At 32.0% G+C, this 13830-nt stretch overlaps 1 protein-coding gene across 9 annotated transcripts in view; it reads left to right on the top strand.

The window, feature by feature from the left end:
* Rdl (Resistant to dieldrin) overlaps positions 1 to 10886 on the top strand; it is a 555185-nt gene extending 544299 nt beyond the window's left edge. For 5 of the 9 annotated variants that reach the window (XM_081727614.1, XM_081727615.1, XM_081727622.1 and 2 more), the window contains one exon: positions 1558 to 10886. In XM_081727614.1, the coding sequence (XP_081583740.1) occupies positions 1558 to 1839 (282 nt within the window). In that variant the 3' untranslated portion in view covers positions 1840 to 10886. The remainder of the gene's footprint in view (positions 1 to 1557) is intronic. The other 4 variants (XM_081727619.1, XM_081727620.1, XM_081727617.1 and 1 more) reach the window with 1 other exon arrangement.
* The last annotated feature ends 2944 nt before the right edge of the window (positions 10887 to 13830 follow it).

The raw sequence follows: 13830 nt of genomic DNA, 5'->3' as shown, positions 1-13830 counted from the left end.
CATTCCTCGCTACATGTGGCTTGACATTGTCCTGCTGAAATATGGCGTCTGGAGTTGCCTGTATGTAGGGCATCAGCCCAGACTTTAAACCAGTTTCTGTTCAAATTGTCATGGATAAGGATGAGTTGCAATCACATGTTGTAACAATGGCACCCCACACTATTACACTAGACGTTTCTCCGCTATGACGCTCAACAATGCAAGCTGGCAGATTGCGCTCATGGCGGTAGCGTCGTCCGCGTATGCGGCCATCACTCTAGGACAAGTTGAAACGAGACTCATTCAGAAAACACCATATTTTACCATTCAGCACGCTAATGACTGTGTTCGCGTGCCCATATCAGTCTGATGCGTTTATGGTTTCTGGTCAAAATAAGCCGTCGCAACGGTATGCGAACCACCAGTCCAGCCTTCAGCAAACTATGTCGAACAGTCAATCCAGACATGGCAACACCCGTAACAAAGCTCCAGCGTTGAGCCAACATTTTGGATCCCGCTGACGATCATTCTGCTCCGTTTGAACTCACTCAACTAACAAGTAACACTTCCCAAGTGTAACACTCCGGTTTTTATAAAATTTGGTAGGTAGATACTACACATAAAATAAACGAATACGTGTCTTTTATTTTCTGCGGAAAAACGGTTTTAGGAAGCAAAAGCCCCACCCAAAATTTTGAAAGTTGACGCCCGAAAGGCAAAAAACTAGGATCAGACACATTATTGGTATGCATTACAAATAAACTGTACAGTTCTCCTTTATATGCAGAGACGCAGCTAGGCTAATTGTCGCCCGGGCCAAAAACTTGTCTTAGCGCCCCTCTTGACCAACCAAACCAAAACATTCTCAGACTATACCTGATATTGGCATCACACAGCAATTCTCCTATTTCATTTTTTCTTCAAGTGATATAGCTTTATTTCAAAATTGCAGTACATAATTTAATTTTTAGTACAAGATAAATACCAAACTTAACTTATACTCTATGGATATGATCCTAAGGTTGGTGAGTCGTTGTTGTCCTGTTAGGTTTCTGAGGTAATTTTTTATGATCTTAAGTTTGCTAAAATTCCTTTCCTTGCCTTATGGAGAAAATAAATATTTGTGCAGTTTTGCGCCCCCCCCAATCCGGCGCCCGGGGCAAAAGCCCCGTTCGCCCTCCCTTAGTTACATCACTGTTTATATGTTACTAATATATTAGTTATTAATATGTTAGTTATTAATATATTAGTTATTGCTTTATATTTATTAGTTGTATTTGTAGCAGAGGTGACTTTAGTGGGAAATCACATCGGAAAACATTTCACCACTATAAACTAAGGAAAGAAATTTTAAAATATGAACCATTTGTTGTTGTATATAATGTATACTAATTTCCTTACATTGCAGCGATCAAATGTAAATTTCTACCGATGTCATTTCCCTCAGAGCTGCCACTGATTTGTAGCCGTAATTATATTTATGTTACAATGAAGAGTGTGCTTGTGGAGATGAGAGCGGAAGCTGTGGACTCCTACAAAGTGTTCTTGTGTACCTTATAAGTGTTTCCTTTGTTTCAGGAGGTACGGTTCAAGGTTCACGATCCCAAAGCCCATTCCAAAGGAGGGACTCTGGAGAATACGATTAATGGCCGGGCGGACGAGGAGGCGGGGCCGCATATCATTCATCCAGGAAAGGACATAAACAAGTTGTACGGTATCACGCCCAGCGACATTGACAAGTATTCACGCATTGTGTTTCCTGTGTGCTTCGTTTGCTTCAACCTCATGTACTGGATCATCTACTTACACATCAGTGACGTGGTGGCTGACGATCTCGTGCTACTTGAGGAAGACAAATAGAAGCCTCCTTCTTTCAATACTAAGAGTCACACGCGCAGCTTTTTCCTTTCAGGTTCAGTGCATCTATTACACACTGCACATCACTTTCATCACCGTTCTTATCATTACCACTTTCATTGGTGTTTGACGCTTTGTTGGGTGGGGTCCCATCTTCTTAAGAAAATCGGTTCTTATTACACAAGGTTGATAAACTTGGAAAACAGAGAGAAAGGAAAGGCAACAGAAGATGAAAAGTGATCGTTGTCGTTGATTAAAACGCACAACAAAATCATTTATTCACGAAAAAATGCTCAACATAAACAAATGCTGTTCAGTGCAGTTGGTACTCCTAACGGAAGACTCGACATAACGAAAGGAATACTTAACTCTATTAGTTCTCTTAGACTTCTACGAATAAATCAGTTGAGGAGTTTCACAAAAAGATAGTAAAACCACTATTAAGGTTTTAGTAATAAATTAATTGATTATTCTAAAACAATAAATAAATAAATAAAGTATTACTTAATACTATAGTCAAATTGATATAGTTCTTCCTTTTTCTAGATTAAATCAAAGTAAGCAGTGGATAAAAAGCATTGCAATTGCCTCGTTCGATCTACAGTTTGACCTTTCTACATTACACATGAATACGAAAATATTAATATTTTAATATATTCAAAACATTCCTCCATAAATCATGTCAATTCGCACTTCGTATGTTTTTTTTTTTTTTTTCCTCAGATAGCAGATAGGTTTATAAATAATTTCATTGCTACTTTGACATTTGTTTTTTCTTCATTTTAACTTTAATTACAGTTAATGCCTTTCGTTTTATTGCAAACTTTGACATTTTTAAATGATGTACTAACTAAGTTTGCTCTTCCTTCTTTTAATTTTACTTCAAAATCTTTGAGTTTTACGTCCCACGATTACGATTATGCCGGCTAGGCTAAAGGAGACAGTGATGATGAGAAATGAATGAAATGTGGAATGAAGAAAGTGGGAGGAAACGGGAGAACGCCTAGGAAACCCACGCACACGGTATCTGTCCACGATAAGGTTCACTTGGCGCGTGCTGGGATCGAAATAGGGACCTCATGTGAACGCTCTACCACTGAGCCACCGTGGCTCCAATTCTATTTTAGTGACGCTACATTGTTTCTGTGGTATTGATTTGTTTCTCTCTTCCTATTAGAGTTACACTTGGGCGTAAAAATCTCTCAGAACTTGTGGCGTTTTGTATTTATCGATCAAAATCTTTCTTCAAATACTTTTCTATTTCGGTCAGACAGCTATTTTAATTTTAAAATGTAGGAGAAAGTAGAAACAGGAATTTTAGACAATATATTTTTTTTAATTAATTACTCTCTAGCCTTCGTAATGGTTAGCATATTTTGAATAAAGCTACTTGAAAAAGTTTTATATATATATATATATATTTATTTACTTTACGATTGGTCTCTCTATAATTTTTACTCGGTTCATAAACTTAAGAACTAAATGACTAGTTTTCTTTCTTCAATATACGGTCCATGAAACCGTGTCTAGTTTTTAATCAACGTAACATGCGTATTTATTTGTCAGTAAGTAATACTATAGTTTTCAGCAGTCAGCGAAACTATCATATTTATCACTGGAACAATACAGTAAAAGGTAAACAATTCCGTTTAGGTATGGCAATCACTAAATGAAAAAAATAATAATAATAAAAGATGGAAACACTTGATGGATATTGAGACAATAAACATAATAAAGTAGAATGCAGTAGGCTATAATAACATCAGTGCAAAGATGAATTATTTGATTACAAGGACAAAATGAAACTTATATTTAAAAGTTGTTGCACTTACAATACGAATTTATAAATTAAAAAAAGAAAAGAAATAGCTAAAACAATTCGTCTGACAAATTTTGTGGAAAACATAACTTTATTATATTGTGGCAAATGATCTTTTCATCTTCTGTTAAAAGATTAATGTTAGAAACAAATGCAATCACTATCGTAACGATGAAATTTTATATATCGCCTAGGATTAAAAGATAACGTGGGAAATAGCTCACTCAAGAGGCAGTACAAAAATAATTAATGCAGCGTCATGGCTTTCTACTGAGACCTGGAGAAGTATTTTCTGTTAATTCCGAAGTTTCAAATTCTAACAATTTAATTTATTCACAAGTTACGAGAAATTATCACAAACTGCGCCTACGTAACAATAGAAGCACAAGTCTTCCTTTAATTTAGTGATTTTTAAACACCTAGGCAATTAGCATTCTGACTTATCTTTGGTGCGAGTAGATTAGGATTCAATTGTAAACCAGGATACAATTTCTACTAGTATAAGGATAGAATATTTAAATAAATTTTTTCTTTCCTTAGTTTCATTTGAATCAATAATTACATTTTAAGTTTGCGTTAATACAAATTCCAATATTTCCACTCCACAAAATGAAATAAAAAGATAATAATGACTCTAAGACAGGATCAACTCTTTAAAAGACTACTACTGGAAAAAGCGACTGTTTTCAAGACCCTACTAATGCTGGTCCCCTTCATTTTGCTGCTCAACCGTACAGAATTATTACATGGTTTATTATATACCTCATTATATAGCAGAAACTTATTATGCCAAATCAAATTGAAGTATTCAAAAACAGCTTCGGAACGGTTGAATTGGTTTGACTAATGGACACGAGCAACGGGCGTCCTAGGCATATTTTTTTCAAATATAGTTTCAACATGATATTTAAGTTCTTCCTCAATAATCTTATAAATTAAAATATCGGAGAGCACTGCCGTAATATATTAAAATAAAAGTTTTCGTTAGTGAAGTAGAACGACAATAGAAAGAGAGAAAATAACTTGAATTGCTGGTAATACGCACAAAATATTCAGAGCAACCATTTTCTCTCTGGGTACTCAATACGTTATTCGGGAAACATAACGAATCCATCATCTCATCAGATGCCAATGCCTTACTTTCCTTTCCTCTTGGTTTCTGCACAGAAAATGCTTTTCTCTCTCCACTCACTGTCACACAAATACTCGTACACTCTTTTGGAATATCAGAGACATTTCTACTGTCACAATTGAGACTTTAACAAGCACATGAGTAAACATATTGCAATCAATTATGCAGTTGAATTCCTCAAAAGCTCATTCTTTGCTTCCACTTGCTCTTCTTTTATTAAAGCTGCTGGAAAATTAGAACCCAATGGAACCTTCCTCAAGTAGGAAAACTTCTTCTTATGCTGGGAAAACTTACTCCAAAAATTAAAAAAAGAAAAAAAAAATGCCTCGATGAAGAATTCTAACAATTTTTTTCCACATACATGACGGTGCTAAAGATGTGTGACCACTATATAATTATAAATATATATATATATATATTTTATTTCTATTCTTACCATTTTTGGGGTAAGGAAGAACATTCTCAAAATGCTACAATACTCTTAGGTACGTAGGTGTGAAGGAAACATGAAAAACAAGTTTTAAAAAAGAAAGATGTGACACAATTTTCTGCTCATTTCATAAACTTATGCGTCCATCGCCCTCATTTCAAATTAAAAAGAAACTAAGTTCATTTAAAAAAAAAAAAGAAGAAAAAAGTGAACCGAATATCTACATTGCCACCATATTGGTTAGTTGTTGTGGTGTGTTTCTACTTTTAGAATAAAGAAAAGAATTTAAAAAATCTTTGAGCGAACAGAACGCTTGGGATGGTGGCCAACAGAACGTCCTTCAGTTTAAAAAGAAAACATGAAGTGCTTACACAAATGTGTTTCAACAAAAATGAAATTATATACATATATATATATATATATCTATAAACATACAAATATATATCTAAAAGAACAAATGGATGGAAAGGCAACGCAAAATTTTCCTTAAATTCTTTGGTGAAGTTAGTGCGTGTAATTATTTCAGTGAACATATGACTGTGTAAATGTACACTAGTAATTGTATATTTGTATGACTGATGACTTTTTCCATATGTGTGAATGTGTTATAACGATGAATGATATGTTGCAGGTCGAATCACAAGATGTTCTGTTGGCGAAGACACGAAGTAACAGTTATTGTTCAAAACAACTCAAATACATATATATTCTTCCCCAAAACCCAATAACATAAAGCATAGTTGCCGTCGAGAAAGAAAAAGTATATATAAATATATCTATATACATACCTAATCATTTAAAAGGCTACTCCGTTAAATACACTGTGTACATAATTAAATAACTCTCTTTATATAAGAAATATATACATATATATATAAATATATATATATATAGTAAATACTTTCTTTTTTCTTTGATTCTTGTATAGATCTGGTGAAAACAAAATTGTTATGGGTAGAGCGTGTGTGCGTATGGGTGCGTGTGTGTATATTGACAAAAAAAAAATATTAAAAAAAAAAACAGAGAAGTTCGGGAAAACGTGGTTGTATTTACACAATTTATACAAGCAAACAAGCAACTCTCCAGCAACTTGTCTGCCCTGTAGAAAATACCATGCTTACGCCCTTTTGTCCTTCAATCCCTACATCCTGCTTCACCGAACATCACATAGATGTGCACCGTAGGTTTTTTTTAAAAGAAACTTTTTTTTTGTAAAAAAAAATAATAATAAACAGACCTTGTTTTTATCCCTCCACTTACCTTGTCCCCCCACCCTCTTTTCCTAATTATACACAGGTTTTGGCGCAACAAAAGCTTTTGTAGTTAATATATGCTCGCGATTATATTGAACTCCCATGTATGTTAATACAAGTGTCCTTTTCTTACGCAAAGTATCTCATCCACAAGTATAAGAGTTACAAACAGATTCATTTTCTTTCTATTGCTTTAGGATTTAAAAAGGATTTAAAACACATCTAGAAATTGTTTTGGTTACATTATACTTTAATTGAAGCAGAGAATGCTGCACCCTTCCCTTATTGTCTTCAGAGAAAACAGTCTTTAGACATTAAAGTTGAATTCCTGCATTCTACCTTTCTAACCAACTTCACTTCCACAGTTCTTAATTTTACTCAATTATTTATTTATTTTTTTGTCACATAAATATATATATATATATATATTTAATACTTTAGAATGTGATTGCTGACAATTGTAGTTTTATAATTCATTAAAATATAAATTTTCTTTTCTTATGTAAGAAAAAAGACGAGTATAACCGTAACTAAATACTAATTTTCACTATTCGTTATCTAGAGGAAGAGTGTTACAAATGTTATGAAACAGTGCTGTGTAAAAAGAAAGAAAAAAAAAAAAACAACTGTAATTTCGATGTTCTTTTTGTTTTCAACTTTTTTGTGTCTATTTTTTTATGACTGAAATTTTTTCCTAACTAGAATTGTTATTTCTTAATGGCTCATACAAATACATTTAGAGATATAGACAAAAAAAATCAAGTGTTATTTTCATATGAGAAACAAGTGTTTGTGTGATAAAAGTATTTCATATAAGATTTGTACTTTAAAAGTGAAATTTTTTCGCAGCACTGTTATTTATTCAACCAAAAAAAAAAAGTATATATTAAAATTAACAAAGAAGCGTTAATTACATAGTAGTTGCCACTGACTGTTGTTTGAACAGATCAGTTTAAGTTAGATCAATTTTTTCATGATGATGAATACTAGCTGCTAACTCAGTAATAAAAGGATAAAACTCTAAATGACAGAAAATATATATATATACTTTGTTGTAACAAATTGAGAAAGGTCTGAAAGATAAACGGTAGACGAAATTACGTAGATACTTTGGCACTGTATATAAGAATGTGTGTATTTTGGTGTGACTGTCAAGAGGTTGTATGGGAAAATATGTCCATATACATGTAGCGAAACTTTTTTTTTAACAAAGTTCGTTTAAGAAAAATGTATTTAACGAAATCATGAACATATATACATATATTTAATACATAAATTTCTATATGTGTATATGTATATAGCATAAGGAAACATTACTTTGCATTAGAGTTAACATTTTTTTAGAGAATTTTTTTTTTTTTTGTTTGAAATGACATAATGGAATATTGTATATATCACAAATATGCGATGGACTTCCCATACAGCCCCTAAAACAAAATAAATATTTAAAAACTGACATTTTTCCCGTGAATAAATCACATATTGCTCAATCATCTGCAAGAATGAAACTATAGATGGCTACAGCAATACCTGCTCGTATAAGTACTAAATGACTAGTCTCAATTTTATGATTTTTTTATTAAAAGGAAGATGTGATCTTAACTATATTCTAACAATCACCAATATTTATATATATACATATAGAAAAAAATAAGTGTTTATGTTATATGTATATATACAAATATGATTGAGGATATGAGTTTTTTCTTATCCCAGGTATTATTAAAGACCTGATAATCTTGTAAATACATTTACATTACAATGGCTTGATTATTCCCATGTTTAAGTGGGAAGAATCCGCTTTAAGTTTTAAAGTAAAATCAAGAAGGCTTAATAATAATTAGTCAAAAAGTAAGCAAAAGATCAACTGAAAAATAATTATATAAGAAAACAACTGAAGAAACACACACACACACACACGTATATATAAAAATATATATACAAAGTACACAAAAGCTTTATTTAATTATGGTTTCAGAACCGAGCAAGTAATTGCTTCCTATATTCTAAAGAAGAATGTTATATATATGATATAAATGTTATGTTATATAATATATATATGAAATGGGTTGACATTTAGAGAGAAATTTCATGTTGTTAAAAAAAAAAAGAAATAAATGACTGGTTTTTCTTGTGAACTTGAGAACGAAGAGGCATGGCATAAGAAAAAGGTTCAGTGAAACGGGAGTTGTTTAGTTTGTGTGTTGTCGGTAGAGGAACACCAATAAAATAAAATAATTAAAAAAAAAAAAAAAAACATTTAGACTGTGTGAGTGTTGCAACATCAATACTGAAGAAGGCTTTCTAGAGAACAAAGACTGCTAACGGTCAAGTGTTTCGTTCATGGAGCCATCTCTTGGGAAAACTTGCGTCGCTCTGCTGTACATTACAAGCATAGACACAGAAAGATAATTTATTTCTTATTACTTCTATATTAATATGTTGGTGAAAGCATTTAATGAGACGATTGTTTGTTGTATATATGTGTTAAAAGTACTTGTTAAATTTAAAATACACATAATTTATCGTATGTTATCAAAACTTGATATGTTACGGATGTAAATTTTTTTCTTCCAATCCCTGTTACTTGTAGTGTACAGATGTATACGTTTCAGTATATATATATATATATATATATATATATAAAATAGAATGTGCATATGTAACATATCATTTAATTTTCACTTACCAATCGCAAGAAGCAAATCGAAAAAGATATTTTAAAGGAAAACAAATAGAAAAAATAACATTTAAAAATCTTCGGTACAATACTGCCAATATGTCTTCAAACTAATATTTTTTTTATAAGCTGTTAATTTTTCCATATAGTTTCTGAATTTCTAATACTAATAACACGAAAAAATAAAGTTTCCATTAATAAAATTTTGGAAAGTATCACATATATTTATATTTACTGTTACAAACTTTCCAACTTATTCTATCCTGTTCCACATAAATTAATTTCTCAGTAATTTAAGTATTTCTCAGAAATGAATACATAGACTAACACGTCTAGATAAAAACTTTTGTCCAACAAATTAGAAACATTGACATATTTAAATAAAAAAACATATTCGTTATCTTTACATTATATTTCTGTCAATTTAAGTAGATCGCTGTAATGTTCATATTCATTTTTGCTAGTTAAAATCATCAAAACAGAGAGAAAGATATTTTCTTTTGAATGCATATTTAAAATTGGTTATATCCGGAAATTTAGAAGAAGAGTTTCAGTGCAAAAACTCAAAGAAAAGTACTGGCTATGAAATAGACATAACGCCTGAATTCTGTAAGGAGTAGAATATCGTGATGTAGAAGTTTTTCAGCTTGAATATTCTACGCATATATATTTTATTATCTTCAATTGATAATAATAATAATAATAATAATAATAATAATAATAATAACAAAAGAATAATAATATGTACCTGTTATTATTACGTATACCTTAAACAGTTTATTAACATTCTTAAGAACACAAGATATAGTATTATCATACAGTAATGAATAATAAAATTTCAAGTTTGCTTTAATAAGAATAAAAAATTATATTTCTTCGTGAAATGCCCCATTTTCTGTGATGATGTATAGATAATTTTATTCCACCGTGTTATTTATTCTCTCGAGATTTTTGTTGCCTATAGAGTTCGTTTCAATAGAACTATGTATATAAAATAAAGATACTCATACATATATATATATAAATACATACATATATATTCTATGGAGAGAAGATATATATATATATATATAAAAATAATAATTAAACTATTTTTATACTCCTCACAGCACAGTATGTACAGCAGAGGAATATATAAAACTTGTTTTCCATATTAACTCTAATAGTTCTCTCTATGATATACAAGAAGTATTGTTCAACGTACAGATAGTACAAAACGAATTGATACATACGTTCTTAGTCATTACTTGCGCAAAGTTTCTCCAATAGATGGTTCAGACGACAGTGTTATGTACTTGTATGCTTGCTAGATTTTCTATTGAAAAGAACAAACCCTGTACATCAAAGACGGTTTATAAAAAAAAAAAGCCATGCAGTTTTATAAAGTGTATATTATATGTGGTGCTAGATCTTCCCAATGTTGCAGAGCTAAATTTGAAGTTTTAAAATGAATTATTAAAAAAATTACATGCATTAATTCTTTTTCTTTATGTTTGGTTGTACCACATTATTTTTTCTTTTATTTTCTTTTTTTTTTCTTTCTTTCTTTCGTTGAACCCTGTGTTTAGATATGAAGTGTGCTTTGAGAACCATACATGGCCTGTTAGTTTCCTCATCTCCCTTATTAGCTTACACTTTTTCTTTGCAGCAAACTAGTATCATGATATTCTAACAGAATTTTTGGGAGTCATGTTGTATGTTTCTTACTATAAATAAAAAAAAACATAAATCTGGAACAGTCTTTCATTTATTTATTTACCTGGCATGAAAACAGCAATCAGATGTACAATTGAAGACTCGCTACAGAAAACAATGTAAGTGCCACCTTGGAATTGTTTCACTTATTTTATTTTTTAAAGCGTTTATGCCTTAGTTAGATTTTCATACTTGGTTATATGCTAGGTTGTATTTGTAAGCACTAGTATTTTCTATTTATTTGACGCTTTGACACAATTTACTATCTTTTGTCTCTACTGTTACAATAACTTTTGTTGTTGACATTCAGCGAGTCTTCAATTATACTCAACAAATCTTGCGTATGCTGTAGTTAACAATGTTTGGTATTTACTACATTTTTCCTTCCGCCTTTGACTAAAGTTGAGTGATTAATAAGTGGAAATAATAGAAAGGATTCCTTGCATGAAAATATTCTTTAAAAAACATTAAAAAGTAATAAAATTAAAAAGCAAAACATAGAATTAAGCTTAATTGAATCCATTCTGACATGTATGCTTTCGAACGATTTTTGTAGTAGTAAAGAGAAATTATATGGAATGGAAATTAACATCGAAATATCAAAAGTCATGAGAATATCCCACGGAAATACGTCGTTACTGGTCAAAGTAGAACAAAGAGAACTTGAAGAGGTCGACTATTTCAAATATCTGGGAAGTATTTTGACGAAAGACACGTACTGCACCAGAGAGATCAGATCGAGAACTGCCATAGCCAAAGAAGCATTCAACAAGAAAAGATCACTCTTAACTAGCAGCCTTAAGGAAGAAGTTGGTCAAGTGCTATGGAGTATTGGAGTTTATGGTTCAGAGACTTAGACATTACGGAAGTTAGAGACGAAATATTTAGAAAGCTTCGAAATGTGGTGTTGGAGGAAGATGAACAAGATAAAATGGACAGAAAGAGTAACAAACGAAGACATTTTAAAACGGATACGAGAGAAAAGGACGCTTTTAGCCCCCATCCTTTGTAGAAATGCAAATTGAATTGGACACATCTTGTGGAGAAATTGTCTTCTTCATATCGCCATAGAAGGAAATATGGAAGGAAAGCGAGGAGTAGGAAGAAGAAGAACACAACTGATGGATGACTTAAAAAAATAGAAGAAAATATTGGGAGTTAAAAGAGAAAGCTGAAAATTGAGAAATGTGGAAAAAACATTTCCAGGCCCAAACTGAAAATTAAGAAGAAGAAAAGAAGAAAAATTCTGATTAGTCCCAGAACCTATCAATAGGTAGAACACTTAATAATAATAATAATAATAATAAAGGGAAATTCATATACTTCTGGCGAAGGAGCTGGGTAAGAGACGAAAGGGAGTAAAACGATGAATCAATTAGTTTAAATCTAGTGTTTAGATTGTCTGTCAAACGTATATTAGCTTCTGTAATGAAGATTTTGTACATACAAATAGAAACAAACAGAAAAAACATTCTCTTGAGGCTCAAAGAGACGCACTACGGCTAGAAAAGCTCAATATACGGTATAAAGTAGGAAGCTCTTTCAAAAGAGTTCCCATGGATGACTAACATTTTGACAATGAATCAAATTCAATTCCCTTCTCTTTCTTACTTTTTTGGATCAAAAGATCTAATATATTTCAATCAAAAATTTTCCTGTACGCCTTTTATCTAAAGAACTACATATAGTGTGGCCAAATCCTAACTATCAATTAACTCAGTGTGATGTGCTTATTCCGTAGAAAATACGAAAACTCAATTTAGGGGTCGTTCAAAAATTTTGTGCCCCCCCCCCCTGATCCAAAAACTAATTATTGGCCAAGATCGCAATCTTTTGATGCATTTTTGGATCATTTTCTTCAAGTTCTTGTTATCAATTTATTTTAGAATAGTAGAATACCTTTAAAATTTCCACATACATAACAATTGAAACTATATAATAAGAAAGTAACTTCTTTTAAGTTTTTACCTCAGAAGCAGAGAGTTTTTAACCTCAGTAATATCTCTTCTATACTTGAAACTTCCTCCCATTCTACTTCGTTCACAACACACATCCACTTCGAGCTTAAACAGAGGAAGAGAGTAAGACACAGACAAGTAACAGTCTTACTGTCATCAATGAAATAAAAAAGATTGTCGTTATCAAACCAGGCGATGGCAACTTATTGTAGCTGAGCTTTCCAACTTTTAACATGTTTTTAACTTTTTTTTTTTTTTTTTTTTTTTTTTTTTTTTTGGTGGAGGATAGCATACAGAGCAAGGAGTGCAAACATACCCAAAAATTTGGCTACGTAGTGACGTATCATTTTTTTAAATAAATAAATAAATCCTATAAGTTTAGATGTGGGAAATACAAGTACCTGGAAAGTAGCATACATAGAAACCAAAACTATACTTTTCTAAAAAAGGCCGCGGTGGCACAGTGCTAGAGCGTTCACGCATCCTAGTGCATGGGGTCACGGGTTCAAACCCTGCTCCCGCTAAGTGAACTTCATGGCGGACAAACACCATGTGCGTGAGTTTCCTCCGGGTTCTCCCGTTTCCTCCCACTTTCTTCACTCCACTATTCAATTCATTTCTCATCACCACCGTCTCCTTTAGCCTAGCTGGCATAACCGTAGGACGTAAAATTCAAAAATTTCATTTCATTTAATTTACTTTTCAAAAAAGAAGAAAGAGTGAAATATTGATATTAAAAGATTACATCGAAAACGCGTAACACAACCTTTTTCTCCTAGCGTGAAAACATATTAACAATATTTCATTAAATTTCTTGGGTTACGGATTATCAACTTATATGTCAGTGCGGGTGTTTTCTATAAACATGTTTTTAAAGTTTGCGCCAATTCACAATATTCCTAACCAAATCGAAACGAAAAATTCGATGTGCCTCTCTGTAGCGAAGCGCCTAAGGCGCATGGTCCCGGGTTCCATTCGCGGTGGAAGTTAATGTGCTGATTCAGCGTTCAGGTTTAGATATCACGTC

The sequence above is a fragment of the Thermobia domestica genome, chromosome 10, assembly GCF_964235325.1.
Source record: "Thermobia domestica chromosome 10, izTheDome1.hap1.1, whole genome shotgun sequence".
In the NCBI taxonomy this organism is placed as follows: Eukaryota; Metazoa; Arthropoda; class Insecta; order Zygentoma; family Lepismatidae; genus Thermobia; species Thermobia domestica.
Note: the sequence above shows the minus strand (reverse complement) of the source record. Positions and strands in the feature narration are given on the sequence as shown.